The 15,142-nt window shown below is 32.0% G+C and overlaps 1 protein-coding gene across 1 annotated transcript; it reads left to right on the forward strand.

Moving 5' to 3' along the window:
• The first annotated feature begins 100 nt into the window (after positions 1-100).
• LOC139510725 (carbonic anhydrase 1-like) lies at positions 101-13,933 on the forward strand. Its single transcript, XM_071297251.1, has 7 exons — positions 101-268; positions 9,007-9,159; positions 9,881-10,044; positions 10,546-10,638; positions 11,674-11,746; positions 12,925-13,073; positions 13,707-13,933. The coding sequence occupies exons 1-7, from the start codon at positions 124-126 to the stop codon at positions 13,827-13,829; spliced, it is 900 nt and encodes a 299-aa protein (XP_071153352.1). The 5' UTR covers positions 101-123; the 3' UTR covers positions 13,830-13,933.
• Positions 13,934-15,142: the final 1,209 nt, after the last annotated feature.

Here is a 15,142-nt window from a genome sequence, read left to right on the forward strand (position 1 = left end):
TATGCTTGGCGTGACATAACATATGTCGAATTTTAAAATAGTACGATAAAGTGTTAAATAACAGTCAATCAATGTTGAAAGTTCATAGTAAAGTGTTCAGTCGTCGCTCGGGTCTGTATCAGTATGGTGTGTGGTGGATTACCGGCTGTGTTTCTTTTATTTGTACAGCGGTTTGTGTTAATCCATGGCAGCACATTAATACGCGAAGATACCCCGGGTTCCGAGATGTCAGTGATGGAATTCGGATACGATCCTCATTCAATTAAAGGTAATGTATGTAAAAGGCATATACTGCCACTGCTTGCACCTATGTTTAATTCAAAAGGGAAAAATTGATATCACAATAATTTTAGACTTTGACTTATGTAATAGTTATGACTAGTTTTTTTTATATTCATGAGGCTGAATTCATACAGAAACTTTTTTTGAAATAAGAAAAGAAGTTAGCCGTATTTTTTAGCTTTACTTTGCGCTATCTTCACGAATTTTCTCTCACTACATATTTCACAATTTGGAGATTATATAGAACGCATCTATCCCATCAAACTTGAGATAAAAGATACAACAGAAAAGTCTTCATCATATCTTGACTTACATCTATAAATTAACAATTAAGGTCGTTTGAAAACTCAACTACAAAAAAAGATGGTTTCAGCTTTCCAATTGTGAACTATCCATTTCTGTGTAGCCATATTCCAGTAGCTCCTGCTTACGAAATATATATACTAAAATAACGAGGTACAATTTGTCAGCCGTCATGGGGTAAAAACGACAAATCAAAGAATTTAACTTTATATATAGACAATGGTGTTGATTAAAAACAACACCACTCCAGACCCTTTTGTTTCCCACATAATTAATATTGCCAATAATTAACAAGTTCCGTGTCGAATCCGATACCGATACCAATAGTATATTCACATGTTACCAATTACTTTATCTGTACGTTCCACATCTCACAGGAGCACCACCAAACGGTGTATTTAGGATTTTGCTATATACACGGGTCATAATCACAGGGTTGACACTACTAAATTCAATCATTGTCACATTGTTCCCTATTGTAGTATTTTAATTAAAGTATGACATTCTAAGATGACAATACGAATACTAAAAATCTGGACTTAAAATAATGCGTATAGATACAGTTTTCAATTTGTTTGCCGGCATGACGTAAAACATCGAATCAAAGAATTCAACTTTATTTATAACTAATACAGGACAATGCTGTTGAATAAAAAATACTCCATTCCAAGCCTTTTTGTTTTCCAAATAATTAATATTACCAATAATTGATAAGTTTCAGGTCGACGGGTTCAAACACAAAGATTTTAAAAGAAGAGAAAACTGTTCATCTTATAATCGGCATGACTTTATCAGATGGCAATACCAATACTAAAATAAGACTTACGCATATTTATATTTTATTCAGTCACAGACCCGCGATATCACGGGTGTGTTCTAGTATCTCCCAATTTAAACGATATATCTGGGCTCGTATTTCCTAGCATGATCCCTGATAGAGGGTTGCTGCTCACATGGAAGGTTTTAAACTAAAAGTTCCGAATGGTGATGTTGACATTATCCCTTCGTAAATTTCATGGACGCCATCACGAGTTAGATGACCGTTATGGAATATCAGTTTCACGGATGATAGCTGATATTTTCCTTATTTAGTAACACAATCCCACTCCCTTTAAACGAATGTCACCTACCGAATAAAACTTATTACCAGGTTTGTACTTAGATGAGCAACACGACGGGTGCCATATGTGGAGAAGGATATATTTACTCTTCTAGAGCACCTGAGATCACCCCCAGGTTTTGGTGGGGTTGGTGTTGCTTAGTCTTTAGTTTTCTGTGTTGAGTTTTGTGTGCTTTTGTTTGTCTGTTTGTCTTTTTCTTTTGTAGCCATGACGTTGTCAGCATATTTTCGACTCATGAGTTTGAATATCCCTCTGGTATGTTTTGCCTCTCTTTTATAAATCATCGGAAAATAAAAATTAAAAGTACAATCACCCTAACTTCACTGATTTTAAGTTTATGTTTGCTTCTTTCAGTTGTTCTGACTAACAATGTATTAGTATGTCGTACCTCAGAGTAGGAAATCTGTCGAAATATAAAACAAAAAGTTCCGATTCAAAATTCGTTGATAGGAAATTGTCTATTGTACCTAAAAGTAAGAAGTAGATTGGATTAGGTCCGAGAATGGTCCCATAATTAGCATTCAAATTTAAGTTTTAATGATCTTTGTCAAGGTAAATCAATGCTTAAACAAGGACAAGATCGGAAATACGTTTGCTCACTTGAAATCCAGGAATCAGTGTTCATTTTAGGACGTCGAAAATATCTCAACTTTTATTCAAATTTGATGCAAACAGGTTTGAAGGACCTGAAACATAAGGTGTTGTATCTTGAATATTTAGTGTGTCGATCTTTGCACTCTATGGTTTCTGTTATGGATTCTGGTTTTATATCTTAAAAAGTTTAATTATGAAAAATGGACCTACCGGAACTCTACATTAAATAGTTCATTATTACTCCTGTCACATGAAAGATAAAATCACAAAAATACTGAACTCCGAGGAAAAGTTAAAAAGGAAAATCCCTAATACGTGTGCATGTGACTGTGCGTCCAAGGTGCCAGTTTTTTTTTACAATATTTCGCAATTAATTTAAAACTGCTTGCAGAATTTATTTCCTGAAAGAGTTTTGAAACACGATATTTTTTTAATCTAACAAAACCAAAACTGATGAGAGAAAACAATAATGCCAAATCCAGCCAAGGAAGAATTACAATAAAAAAATACATTGCTTTTCAAAATTTAAATTAGCAATCTGTTGTCAGTTATAGTTTTACCTCTTGAAAAGGGAAATTAACTACCTTTCATTTTAGATGATTTTTTTATTATTCTGCAGTTTATATGCATCCCGCCATTGTGTTAATGTTCTATGGATATTTTTGTATATTTGTCTTTAATTTTTGCTAATGTTCCCTGTCTATGTAGTGTCTATAGGTCCAGCCACAAGTATCTGACGTCCCAGCGATACATACTATAGAAATGATCCGTAAAAGTATGATCTATATGTTTTTTGTTTCTTTGTTGAAATAGTTTTTTTATAGTGATTTATAACACAATATTGACTGCGGTACCCCAATTTTTGATATATTTACTATAATATCTGTTTGTTTGGCTCACACATTGTTGTCAATATAATGGAATTTTAAACGACTGTTATACAAGTTAGAGGTTAAGTTAGCTATAACATCGAGTAAATTTAATCTACAAATTTTTACACAAGACAATGCCTTTACCAAGTCAGGAATAGGACAGTTGTTTTCTATTCGTTTGGTTTGTTTTAGCTTTTGTTATTTGATTAAGGACGTTTAGATTTGAATTTTCATTGGTATTTTTGTTATTTTACTTGTTAAACACATGTTTTAAGTATTTAGTGTTATATTTGCTGTTGTGTCATTTCTGATTACTTACACGAATGATACTAGATGAGGTCTTTAACCAATATAACGGATGCCATAAAGTTTAGAAGTTAAATACGAAGCTTCAATGTGAAAAGAAACAAAATACTACAATGTTAATTGTTTCAAAGGAAATAACAACCATAGTTTTTTCTTCCTTTTTGTCGTTTTCATTGTTTAAAACTATGTTGTTATACTCATGCCAAGCAAACATATATGTAATCCCCTAGCCTATTTACATTTAAAACTTTAACTCCAAGGTGAGCCTTAAACCCCTCTAAGTTGTTTGCATTAACTGGTTGATAGGAGATGCTAGTTTGAACTATTCTTATGAATAATGAGTTTCTGTATGTCACGATATTTGATATTTTATAGATGTTGATAAGTTTCAGTGGATCGTAGCCCTTAAAATTAAAACCGAATAATTTAAATAAGTTAGAGTACTAGCTTTCAAACGTGAATTAAAAATGTATCGTATTAGTTTTTCTTATGTGTCTTATGACTTTTAGCTGCTTTATAATGTTCACTTTCTGTTTGGTAGGTAAATTTGAATCAAACGTAACTGGTGAGTCTTTAGTTGAAGAAACGCGCGTCTGACGTAAATACAAAATTTAATCGTGGTATCTGTGATGAGTTTATAGATAAATGAAAAAAAATAATACAAATGTATTTTGCAAAGGCTTCTCATTTACAAGATTATTCAGCCGAGGATCAAAATGCACTCATTTGGCGTACTAAATTATAATCCTGGTACTTTTGATAACTATTTACACCACTGGGTCGATGCCACTGCTGGTGGACGTTTCGTCCCCGAGGGTATCACCAGCCCAGTAGTCAGCACTTCGGTGTTGACATGAATATCAATAATGTGATCATTTTTATAAATTTCCTGATACAAAACTTCAAATTTTTCGAAAAACTAAGGATTTTCTTGTCCCAGGAATAGAATACCGTAGCCGTATTTGGCACAACTTTTTGGAATTTTGGATCCTCTATGCTCTTTTGGCTTTTTAACTATTTTGATATGAGCGTCACTGATGAGTCTTATGTAGACGAAACGCGCGTCTGGCGTACTAAATTATAATCCTGGTACTTTTGATAACTAATTTCATACTTTTTTTGGGGTCTGAAAATTTGATTGATGTTGTGATTATATTGCGGTATGGCATTTCCCTCTTCCAAAGTTAATTTCATGTTATTATAGGATGTTTCTTCCAAATAAAATAGAGATGAATGTTAAGAATAAAATGGTTAAGAATCTTTTTAATTTGTTTGTTCGACAAAATTGATTGCAGTGTTCTGCTGCTTCTAGTTATATATTGTATGTACTACTTGATTGATTGAACATTCAATTAAGTTCAATAGAGAAAAGTGCGGGTTTGCTTGAAACCTGTTCGACCTCTGTCATAGAGTGACAAAGTCAACAACAGTGTTGTCACGCTTGGGCTTAAACATGTGCTTAGTAATGTAGTAAAAGCCATTTCGTCCTTTAATGGAGAAAATGCCTTTGATATATTTCAGTCGATTTTTTAAAAAAATCAGAAGGTCATCTAGGACACTATATATTAGTTGAGTGAATCATAATATATAACTTTTATATTAAAAAGTCATCATAATTTGCTCTTTTAATCGTTGAAACATACATTTATTGATTACTAAATATCTTTTACATGTGTTATTTAAATTACAGATGTTTTAATGTTTAATTCCAAAGTTACAATACAACGTAATAGTATTTGAAGTTTCTTTAAATTACAGTTGTTAAAATCGTATGTTATTTCACAGAACAACGCCCTTAGTTTAACCTATTTTTTTCATATAAAATTGAAAACTAAAAGAAGAAAAAAAGGTTTCCCGTTTTAATATTCATTAATTGGCATTCATTTTCATTTTAATGCAATTGACAACAAAATTTCATATAGAAAAAAAGCAGATTTAATCGGATTCCCTTGTCAAAAGGCTTTGGTTAAAACTAAACTTGATACTCTGCAATAGTTCAGTTTGTTTAAGTGTATTTTTTGTTGGTTTCAAGTAATCATTTTCTTTTGTTATCATTATTAGTCTAAGTAAAATAAAATCAGGAAAAAAAACTTGCCAATCAAAGCAGAATTGTTGCCCTTTTAAATACTTTCTTGCAAGTAGCACCTCTTTAAAAGCTGTTTTTCAAAGGGAAAACGGAGAATATGGTGGTTGTACAATGCTAGACGATGGCTACAGAGAGGCTATGTGATATAATCTAACATTTTAGAATTGCAAAGTCGAGTACAGCAATGTGATGACCTACCGTGCATCTTCATGTTCATGAACATTACGTACTAAGAAGTATGTAAAGTAAACTTAAATCGAAAATATCAACTTCAAATAACATGGGACATGACTGATGAGAAAAGTCAGTCATTTTACTATTCTATGTCCCTCTCTTGATGATCGTAAAATCATCTATTAAGACGTATATACAACTGTATTTTGATAGAATAAAGTAAAATATCATATCATTTCTATCATATCATAATAATAAAATCATATTCCTGACTAAGTACGAGTATTTACTTATGTAGAAAATGGTGGATCAAACCTTATTTTATTGCTGCATTTTTAAAGCTATACCTTTCACTTGTATGACAGTAGCATAAAATTTCATTATATTGTCAACATTGTGTGAACGAAACAGTCATAAAAGGTATTTTTGTCAAAATAGGGGTACAGCTATGGCACACCGTTATTATATTTATTCAATTTCGAGATATCTTATTAAGTTAAATAAGATATCTTATAAACTAATTGAGATACTTAATAACAAAATGTATATATTTAAAAGATATCTTTATAAAAAAGTTAGATATCTTATATACTTTATAAGATATCTTATTAATTAATAGAGATATCTTATCAATTAATAGAGTTATCTTATAAACTTATAGAGATATCTTATAAAAATTAAAGATATCTTAATACTTAATAAGATATCTTGTTAAATAAATAAGATATCTTCAAATTTGAATAAATATAAAAACGGCGTGCCATATACAGCGCAGTCAACGAAACAATATCTGTAAAGTGGTATGAAGCAGAATTTGAATTGTTTATTCTAGAAACTCCGTCATAAATAATCATTATCAGTAAAACATATATTCATTTTTGTTTGAATATCTTTCAACGAAGCTGCATCTGTTTGAAATGCAAAGGATATGTTCATTTATCCCATGTAAGGTTTTCTTTTTTATAACGATAATAAGGTAATTGTGCCTCGTGTTTCGCTTTTTAAAAAATAAATGCACGAAGTCGTCGTGTATTCATAGTTGAATATTATTCATATAGTGCATGACCATAAGGTGTATACCTATCATTAAGAAGAAACCGTGAATAACTATCTGCTTAATGTTGAGGATTTTTACAACGAACATTGCCACTTGTGATTGATTTCATACAATTACATCATATACTTATAACTGGGCACGTTTTGAAATGATACTTCTACTAATTCAACAACAATAACTGTAAATAATTCATGCTTTATAATTGAACATATGTTTTATTAGAGGAATTACGGTCGTTCTCTAATATTTAATAACTGTTGAAGTGTAAATGACCACGGTTATGATGAATGACTTCTTCTTGTTAACAAACTAGATTTTTGAACTGTTTTATGTTGCGTGTCAATTTGATGAATAGTATGTTTTACTGTTGGATATTTCAATCTTTCTAAGTGGGTCAAACATCAAACAACCCTACAGTAAAGATCAACTAAGCGTAAACGGGTTATCACCATTCGTCAAATAGCGTTTTCAAGCTGTCCTTAGCGTCAAAAGAAAAATAACGAACTCCAACGAAGTCCTTTATCAAAGGACAAAAATTAAAAGCTCATACACACACAACAATCAGAAAACAACTGTCATATTTCTGACTTGGAACCGGCATTTCCTTATGTAGAAAATGGTGGATTAAAAGTGTCCTGTACCAAGTCAGGAAAATGGCCATTGTTATATTATATTTCGTTTCTGTGTGTGTAACATTTTAACGTTGTGTTTCCGTTATGTCGTTTGTTTTCTGTTATATCTGAGTGTGAATTCACATTACTATAAGACGTGTCACGGTACTTTTCTATCCCAAATTCATGTATTTGGTTTTGATGTTATATTTGTTATTCTCATCGGATTTTGTCTAATGCTTAGTCCGTTTCTGTGTGTGTTACATTTTAATGTTGTGTCGTTGTTCTCCTCTTATATTTAATGCGTTTCCCTCAGTTTTAGTTTGTTACCCCGATTTGGTTTTTTGTCCATAGATTCACGAGTTTTGAACAGCGGTATACTACTGTTGCCTTTATTTACCTCTTACCTGTATGACACTCGCAAAGAGTTCAAATATATTGACAACAATGTGTGAGCAAAACAAAATGACATAATTGTTAAATAAATGCAACAGTTGTACCGGTGTTCAAAAGTCATAAATCGATTGAGAGGAAACAAATCTAGGTTAAAACCAAAACCAAAGGCCACACATCAACTATAAGAAGAAAACAAAAGAACTACAGGAACACCGAAGTGCAACAAAAACAAACGCCAACACATATAGAAACGAACTATCTGATAACAACTGCCATACTCTTTCACAACAGAGTAACGCACAGACAAATAATATTATAGTCGTTACAAGATTCAAACCACAGAACAACAACGAACATATTCCATCCCATCAACGACAAAAACCACAGAAAATCAAAAAAAAGTGACACGATTGCGTAACTAACATACAATCTCGAACTTCATACAATTATATTCACAATATTCGTCCAAACTATTTTCATGACAATGATGATATAAAAGTCAATTACATAATGATAACGATAACCCTTCACATATAATCCAACCAAAACCATAACAGAAACATCAAAATTAAATTCATGAGTGTTGGACATACAAAACACCGAGAAACGCCGCAAATTATTGCAAAATTCACATTCAGTATAACACTCTTATACGGGAATAAAAAAAAATAATGGTGTTGAAAGGCGATTTTATAATTATTTGGACAAAAAATAACACGCCATAATACATTTTTCAACCGAAACCATAACAAAAACATCAAAAATGAATACATGAATGTTGGATATACAAAATACCAAGACAAGTCGTATAGCAATGTAAATTTAATCTCGGTATAACAGTCATATTCGGGAATAGGTCACGTTCGTTACTTAGCAGACAGATTCAATGTATGTTAAACCACAATCTAAGACTTGTTAAAAATGTCATTAATTAGTTTTGACATAGACACATCGTATAGATCAACCTATTCGTGATGCAAATAATTGGGATAACAAATGAAGTAGAACAAGTATAGTAAATGTTATGAGAAGCAAAAATTCTTCGCAACTCGTCATATGATGTATCTCATTACATATATCATTTATGAATTTATGACGATCTGTTAAATTTTAAAACTGATAAAACATTGACACTTTTTTAACCAAAAGCGAATATTTCTTCCTGAATCAAACTCTATAATTATACTTTTCATTATATTTTAAGGTCCAGGGTATTGGAACATGAAATGGCCTTCTTGTGGATTTTCAAGACAATCTCCAATCGATATTAATACAACTTATGTTACCTATGGGAGACCCTACGAAATCCGTTATAATCAGGAAAACCAAGACCTTCCAGGAAATCTCATTAATAACGGTAAATATCAACAGGAAAAATGTAATCCATCTGAACTAGATAAATCTAATTAATAACGGTACGAAATATTAGTTGGTTACCTGTTTAGACATTGTGCAATCTATTAACATCATGAAAATCAACGATTTTCCTTTGGAGACATTGCGTAGTCTTTGTCAGGACAATCACGATATTGCTTTAGACAACTAATATCTTAAATGTGAATTATATTATTTTTTGTGAAACGACATAATACTGAACTCAAAAATTTAAAACTAAAAGTCCCTGAACAGATGTCAAAATCGAAGGCTCAAACTAATAGCAAACAATTTTCATATACCTCACTTCTACCAAGGACATCCATATAGCATTAGAAAATAGAATGTAAAAATGATGTTGTGGTATTGATTTGGGTACTGGTCGGGGATCGAGTCTTGTTTCATCCATTTGATTATTCATTTAAAATGACAGAAAATTATCATCGTATGTTAATCCCCTATAAATTACATAGAACGCATACAAGGAGGAATACGTTTTAACTATCAACTATTGTTAATGCAAGAGGGCATCATCAACAGTTTAAACGCTTATTCATTTACTTGTTTTATTGGTTGCATATATGTTATTGACAAAGATCAGAATGTTTAATTGTATTCTGTTTAGTATCGGGTTTTCAAATATATCCCAATAGAACTTGTTTGCTTGGTGCAATGTATAATCGCTTGGCTTATGTTTCCAATAGGTCATACAACAGCCTTTTACTTTGAGGAGAAAGCAAGATACTTATATGGAGTACCTGGGTCCCCAAAAGACAAATTCCTCCTGAACGAACTACACTTCCACTTTGGAAATGACAGAATTCATGGTTCTGAACACTCCATAAATGGACAATTTTTCCCTATTGAGGTATGTACGGAGTTATATGCAACGTTATAGTTTTCTTCATATCTTAATATAATTGAGAGTAAGTTACTGACGAAAACTACTGTGTGCATAGTGTATGCATTACATAATTTGCTGTAAATAATAAATAAGTGTCAATACCCATTACCGAACAACATATAAGTAAACCTGATAGACATGTAGAAGATCACTAAACTTAACATGAATATAAATCAAATTGAAATATTTATCTACATAACAAATACGATAGGCATTCCAAAAGTAATCCTGTGATTGAAACACTTCGCAAGTGGTCACATACTGTGATATCATGATAGAAAACCCTATTATAGGAGAGATTGACAACAACTGAAGTGTTATCAGTACATCCATGGTATTTCGATCATCTATTTACAACAAATCGGTTTCCAAATAACCTGTTTATAACCCAACTTGACTATGTAAGGCTAGAAAAACAAACCGTATACTTAGACCTAAAAATCCAATTTGCAATATCTATTGAAGGTGCATATGGTCCACTACAATTCTAAATATAGACAGCCTAGAATAGCTTCCATGATGCCAGATGGGATTATAGCTGTTTCTGTCTTTCTTCGGGTATGTGTACCAATATTTGGAAAGAGTTATAGCATTGAAACGTGGTTTTTTTTAAAGGAAAAGGTCAAGAAAACACAAATCAACGCTTAATATGAGCATATAGAGAATTTGTACACAAACATTTGATTAAGAATGCATCGGAAATTTTTACAAGACAATCATATAACACAAAAATAAAATGATGTGGTATGATTACCAATGAGATAACTCGTAACAAGAGACAAAATGACACAAAAATTAACAACTACAGGTCACCGTACCGCCTTCAACAATGAGCAAAGCATATTCAGCTATAAAAAAAGCCCCGAAATGTTTCACATTTCTAACGAGAAAACTAACAGCCTTATCTTAGTACAAAATAATAAACGAAAAACAAATGTGTTACACATCAACAAACGACAACCACTGACTCCTGACTTTGAACAAGTAAGCACAGTTGTTGATTTGAAACCCTTTTTGTAATTATGGTGGTCGGACGCGGCCATTTCCCCTGTTCGTGTTTTCGCGTTTTCTCCTCTCACTTTTCCAACGCAAAATCGGGAAATTGGGAAATCGAGAAAGCAAAAACGCGAAATCGAGAAATTCATTTCGCGTTTTCGCATTCGTGTTTTCGTGTTTTTGCTTTCTAGATTTCTCGATTTCCCGATTTCCCTATTTCTCAATTTCCCTATTTCTTGATTTCCCTATTTCCCGATTTCTCAATTTCTCGATTTCGCTTTCTCGCTTTCTCGATTTCTCGATTTCCCGATTTCCCGATTTCGCGTTGCAAAGTGAAGGAAGAAAACACGAAAACGCGAAAAGGCGAAATGGCCGCATCTGGCCACCATACTTAATAGTGATTTTTAAACACTTTTCAATGTGATGTGATAATTTATTTATTGAAACCATCTTTCAATGTTTACACATCACTTATGAGTTTCGAATGTTCCTGTGGTATCTTTTGTGTCTTCTTTAGTTGCTAATGTATGTATTACTTATACGAAAGACAATCAGTCTCACTTGATAGATAAGGTACCTTTTGTTTATTAATTTTAGATTCGAAAAGGACCTCCAAACCATGTTGATACATTCATAAAGACCAACATACCTCGTGTTAAAGATCCAAAAGGTATGAACTCTACAAAGACATTTATTATATAGTTGATGTATACTTCATTTGCCTTTGTCTGCTGGATATTTACCTCATATTAATTGATGATTTTTTTTAGTTTTCAATACTATTTGTTTTTATTTAGTTCAACTCGATTTCAGATTTTGAAAATCATTGCTAGACTAAATACTATTTCCTTGCAGATTTTTTCAACCGATTCAAGTTATTGAAATTAATTTTTAGTTTCTAAAAGTAAGTATGATCGTACTAAATGGTAAATGTTTGTCGATGACGACTTGATAGTTTTGAAGTTTCATTTTACGGGACTTTTTGACGATTTAGTATTATAGTTTATATTATTGGTTTTTGCTGATATTAACCTTTCTGATTTAGACAATTTGGTGTTAACATATCATTGCTTTTTTTATATTTACTCTGGTGTAGATTTACCAATTAAGATTGTTTATTGTTCGTTGATAAAAAAAAGAGTCATCAAATGTTTAACATAGTCTATGCCAATAGCTAAACAGCTAGATATATACACAATATGTCAAGCACAAAATTGTTCTGACTAAAAAATAAGTGAAAATGCCTGTACAAAGTCAGGAATATGACAGTTGTTGTCCATTCGTTTGATGTGTTTTATCATTTGATTGCGCCATTTTCCTCGAAGTTCAGTAATGTGATTTTTTGTTGCTGGGAAAATAGATAACAATAATTATCGAAAGATGGCCATGATCTAAATTATTCATTTTGCTAGCATTGTTTCCCAGGTTTAGATATATACAAGCTCTATTTTTAAAGATTATCTTAAACATTGCTGGAGCTTTATTTGTCGAATTCATTTAGTCTTCATTTCAAAATTTTGTATTATAAAACTAGAAGTTAGTTTTAAAGAGGCTATGATTGTACCAAAAGTACCAGGATTATAATTTAGTACGCCAGACGCGTGTTTCGTCTACATAAGACTCACCAGTGACGCTCATATCAAAATAGTTATAAAGTTTTAACTGATATTAGTTTATGTAAAGAAGTTTTTTTTTTCTTTATTACCATCAAGTTTGCTAGACTGTAATCAGATTTCCGGGGTTAGCGGTTGCATGTCTTTGTGTATTCCAATTTGAGTTCAGTATTTTTTTTATTTTACTTTTTGTATCACAAAATAAAACAAAATACTGAATAATTTGTATTTGTAGGTAAACCTGTCAAAGCTGACTTGAATCCATCCTTGTTATTGCCTTTTAAACGTGACTTCTATACGTACCGAGGATCTGTGTCTGTTCCGCCATGCAAGAATAATATACGATGGATAATCATGAAAGAAACACGCGACATCTCTTTCCTTGTAAGTTTTCTAAAAATGGTCTCTGGAAAATGCATGAATTTATTCCATATTCATGTTTATGTTAAATTATTTTTAGGTGTTTTCGTAGTATAAATAAAGGGAGATTTTGTTTGTTTATAAATGAGACATCAAATCTAACCAACCAACAAATATCTAAACTACTTCTTCTAGAGATCAATATACAGTCTAAATACCAGTTGACAGTTGTAAATGCTATCTCTGAACAGTGGTCATAAAGAGAGACTACCAATGATCTACTCAGAATCAGTATATCTAATCATTCACAGTAATCACTTTCACTTGTAAAAGTTTATAATTTGTTATTGCTGTTTTGAAACATTTAATAACATTAACTGTTCCAATTTTTTCTGCACCAGATGCGCATTTCGACAATGCATGTCTCTTCAGTGGTGCTCGTGGCCAAAAAAATTGAAATTCAAGCTTATATAATTAATGAAGAGCTATATTCCAAAAGGTGAAGTATACCAGTACTTTATACAACCAGAAAAGTACAAAGGTTTTGTTTCTATATAAATGCGAAATGAAGGAACATTAGTTTATGACCTGTATTTATATTTCTTTAGGCAGCGAAAAAAAAAAACCCGTTATAACCTGTTTAATATCTCTTTTTAGGCATACAGAGCTTTTCTGACATTGAAGACTAAGGAAGGAGAAATAATATCAAAATATGGAAACTTCCGTCCAATCCAAGATTCATCGTGTAACCGACTTGTAGAGGCCAACTTTATGTACTAAAACTCTACCTCAATATGAAACATTGTTTAAGATTGTCGTTTATTAACGCCAGACTTCCTCACTGTTAAAAGGACCAAAATATTTATTTATACATATGATATAAAAATATTAATTTATTGCAATTGCTGTAGTTTAACTAGCAGTAAGAGTAGATGTCCAAGTATTCAAAAGCAACAATAGTTTTCTTTATTGTCGAATACGGACATTGGGATTGGTGTATCGGATAACTCCGTCGTTCCAGGTCAAATAATTTCCAGTGAAACTAGTGCCATCGTTTTGTATATACCATGAGTTTTGGTTCACATAGTTAGCGTTAGCATAATAATTCAATCCTTAAATAAGATGTTAAAAATTCTTCCTTACAAGAACAGAGTACAAGTATTTGGTTTGAAAAATTGGCTGCACATGTAAAAATGTTATTATAAATGGGATATCACATCTATTTTTACGATGGGTTATCACATAAGGTAGCTCGTTCCAAAAACCATGTAATACATAATTTAAAACTAACAATTCAGAACTCTTAAAATGAAGCTATACATACAATAACGTTCCATACAAAAATCCATATGGAACATTCACAACAACACATAAGATATAAAAAGAAGATATGGTATGATTGCCGATGAGACAACTCTCCACAAGAGACAAAATGACACAGGCATTTACAGATATATGTCACCGTACGGCCTTCAACAATGAGCACAATCCATACTGCATAGAAACATATAAGAGGCCCCGAAATGAACAATGTAAAACAATTAAAACGAGACAACTAATGGTGAACAAAAAATGAACGAAAAAATAATGTGTGACACATCAACAAACGACCACTGAATTACAGGCTTCTGACATTGGGAAAGGCACATACATACATAATGTTGAATAAACATGTTAGCTGGATCCAAGAAGCCTTTAGTGCTAACTCAAATACAGAATAAACAACCACCCATTAAAACCCCGAAGGCAAATCAATATACAGAATATACCACCATACTAGAACCCTAAAGGCAAATCAAAATACAGAATTTACTTTCCCTAAAAAAGAACCTGTAAAGCAGATCCAAACAATGCTCCACTAGCACTATCATGCAGTTTCTATGTTCATTGAACTGTGAAATTGGGATCAAAACTCTAACTTGGTATTACAAGGGAACAAGTGCACTAAGTGTCAAATTGATTCGACTTCAATTTCATCAAAATCTACCTTGACAAAAATCTTTAACCTAAAGAGGGCCAAACGGACGAACGGGTGCACAGACCGAAAAACATTATTCCACAAGATGAGCATACAAACTGCCAAATGTCATCAA

Source organism: Mytilus edulis, chromosome 2 (assembly GCF_963676685.1).
Source record: "Mytilus edulis chromosome 2, xbMytEdul2.2, whole genome shotgun sequence".
NCBI lineage: Eukaryota > Metazoa > Mollusca > Bivalvia > Mytilida > Mytilidae > Mytilus > Mytilus edulis.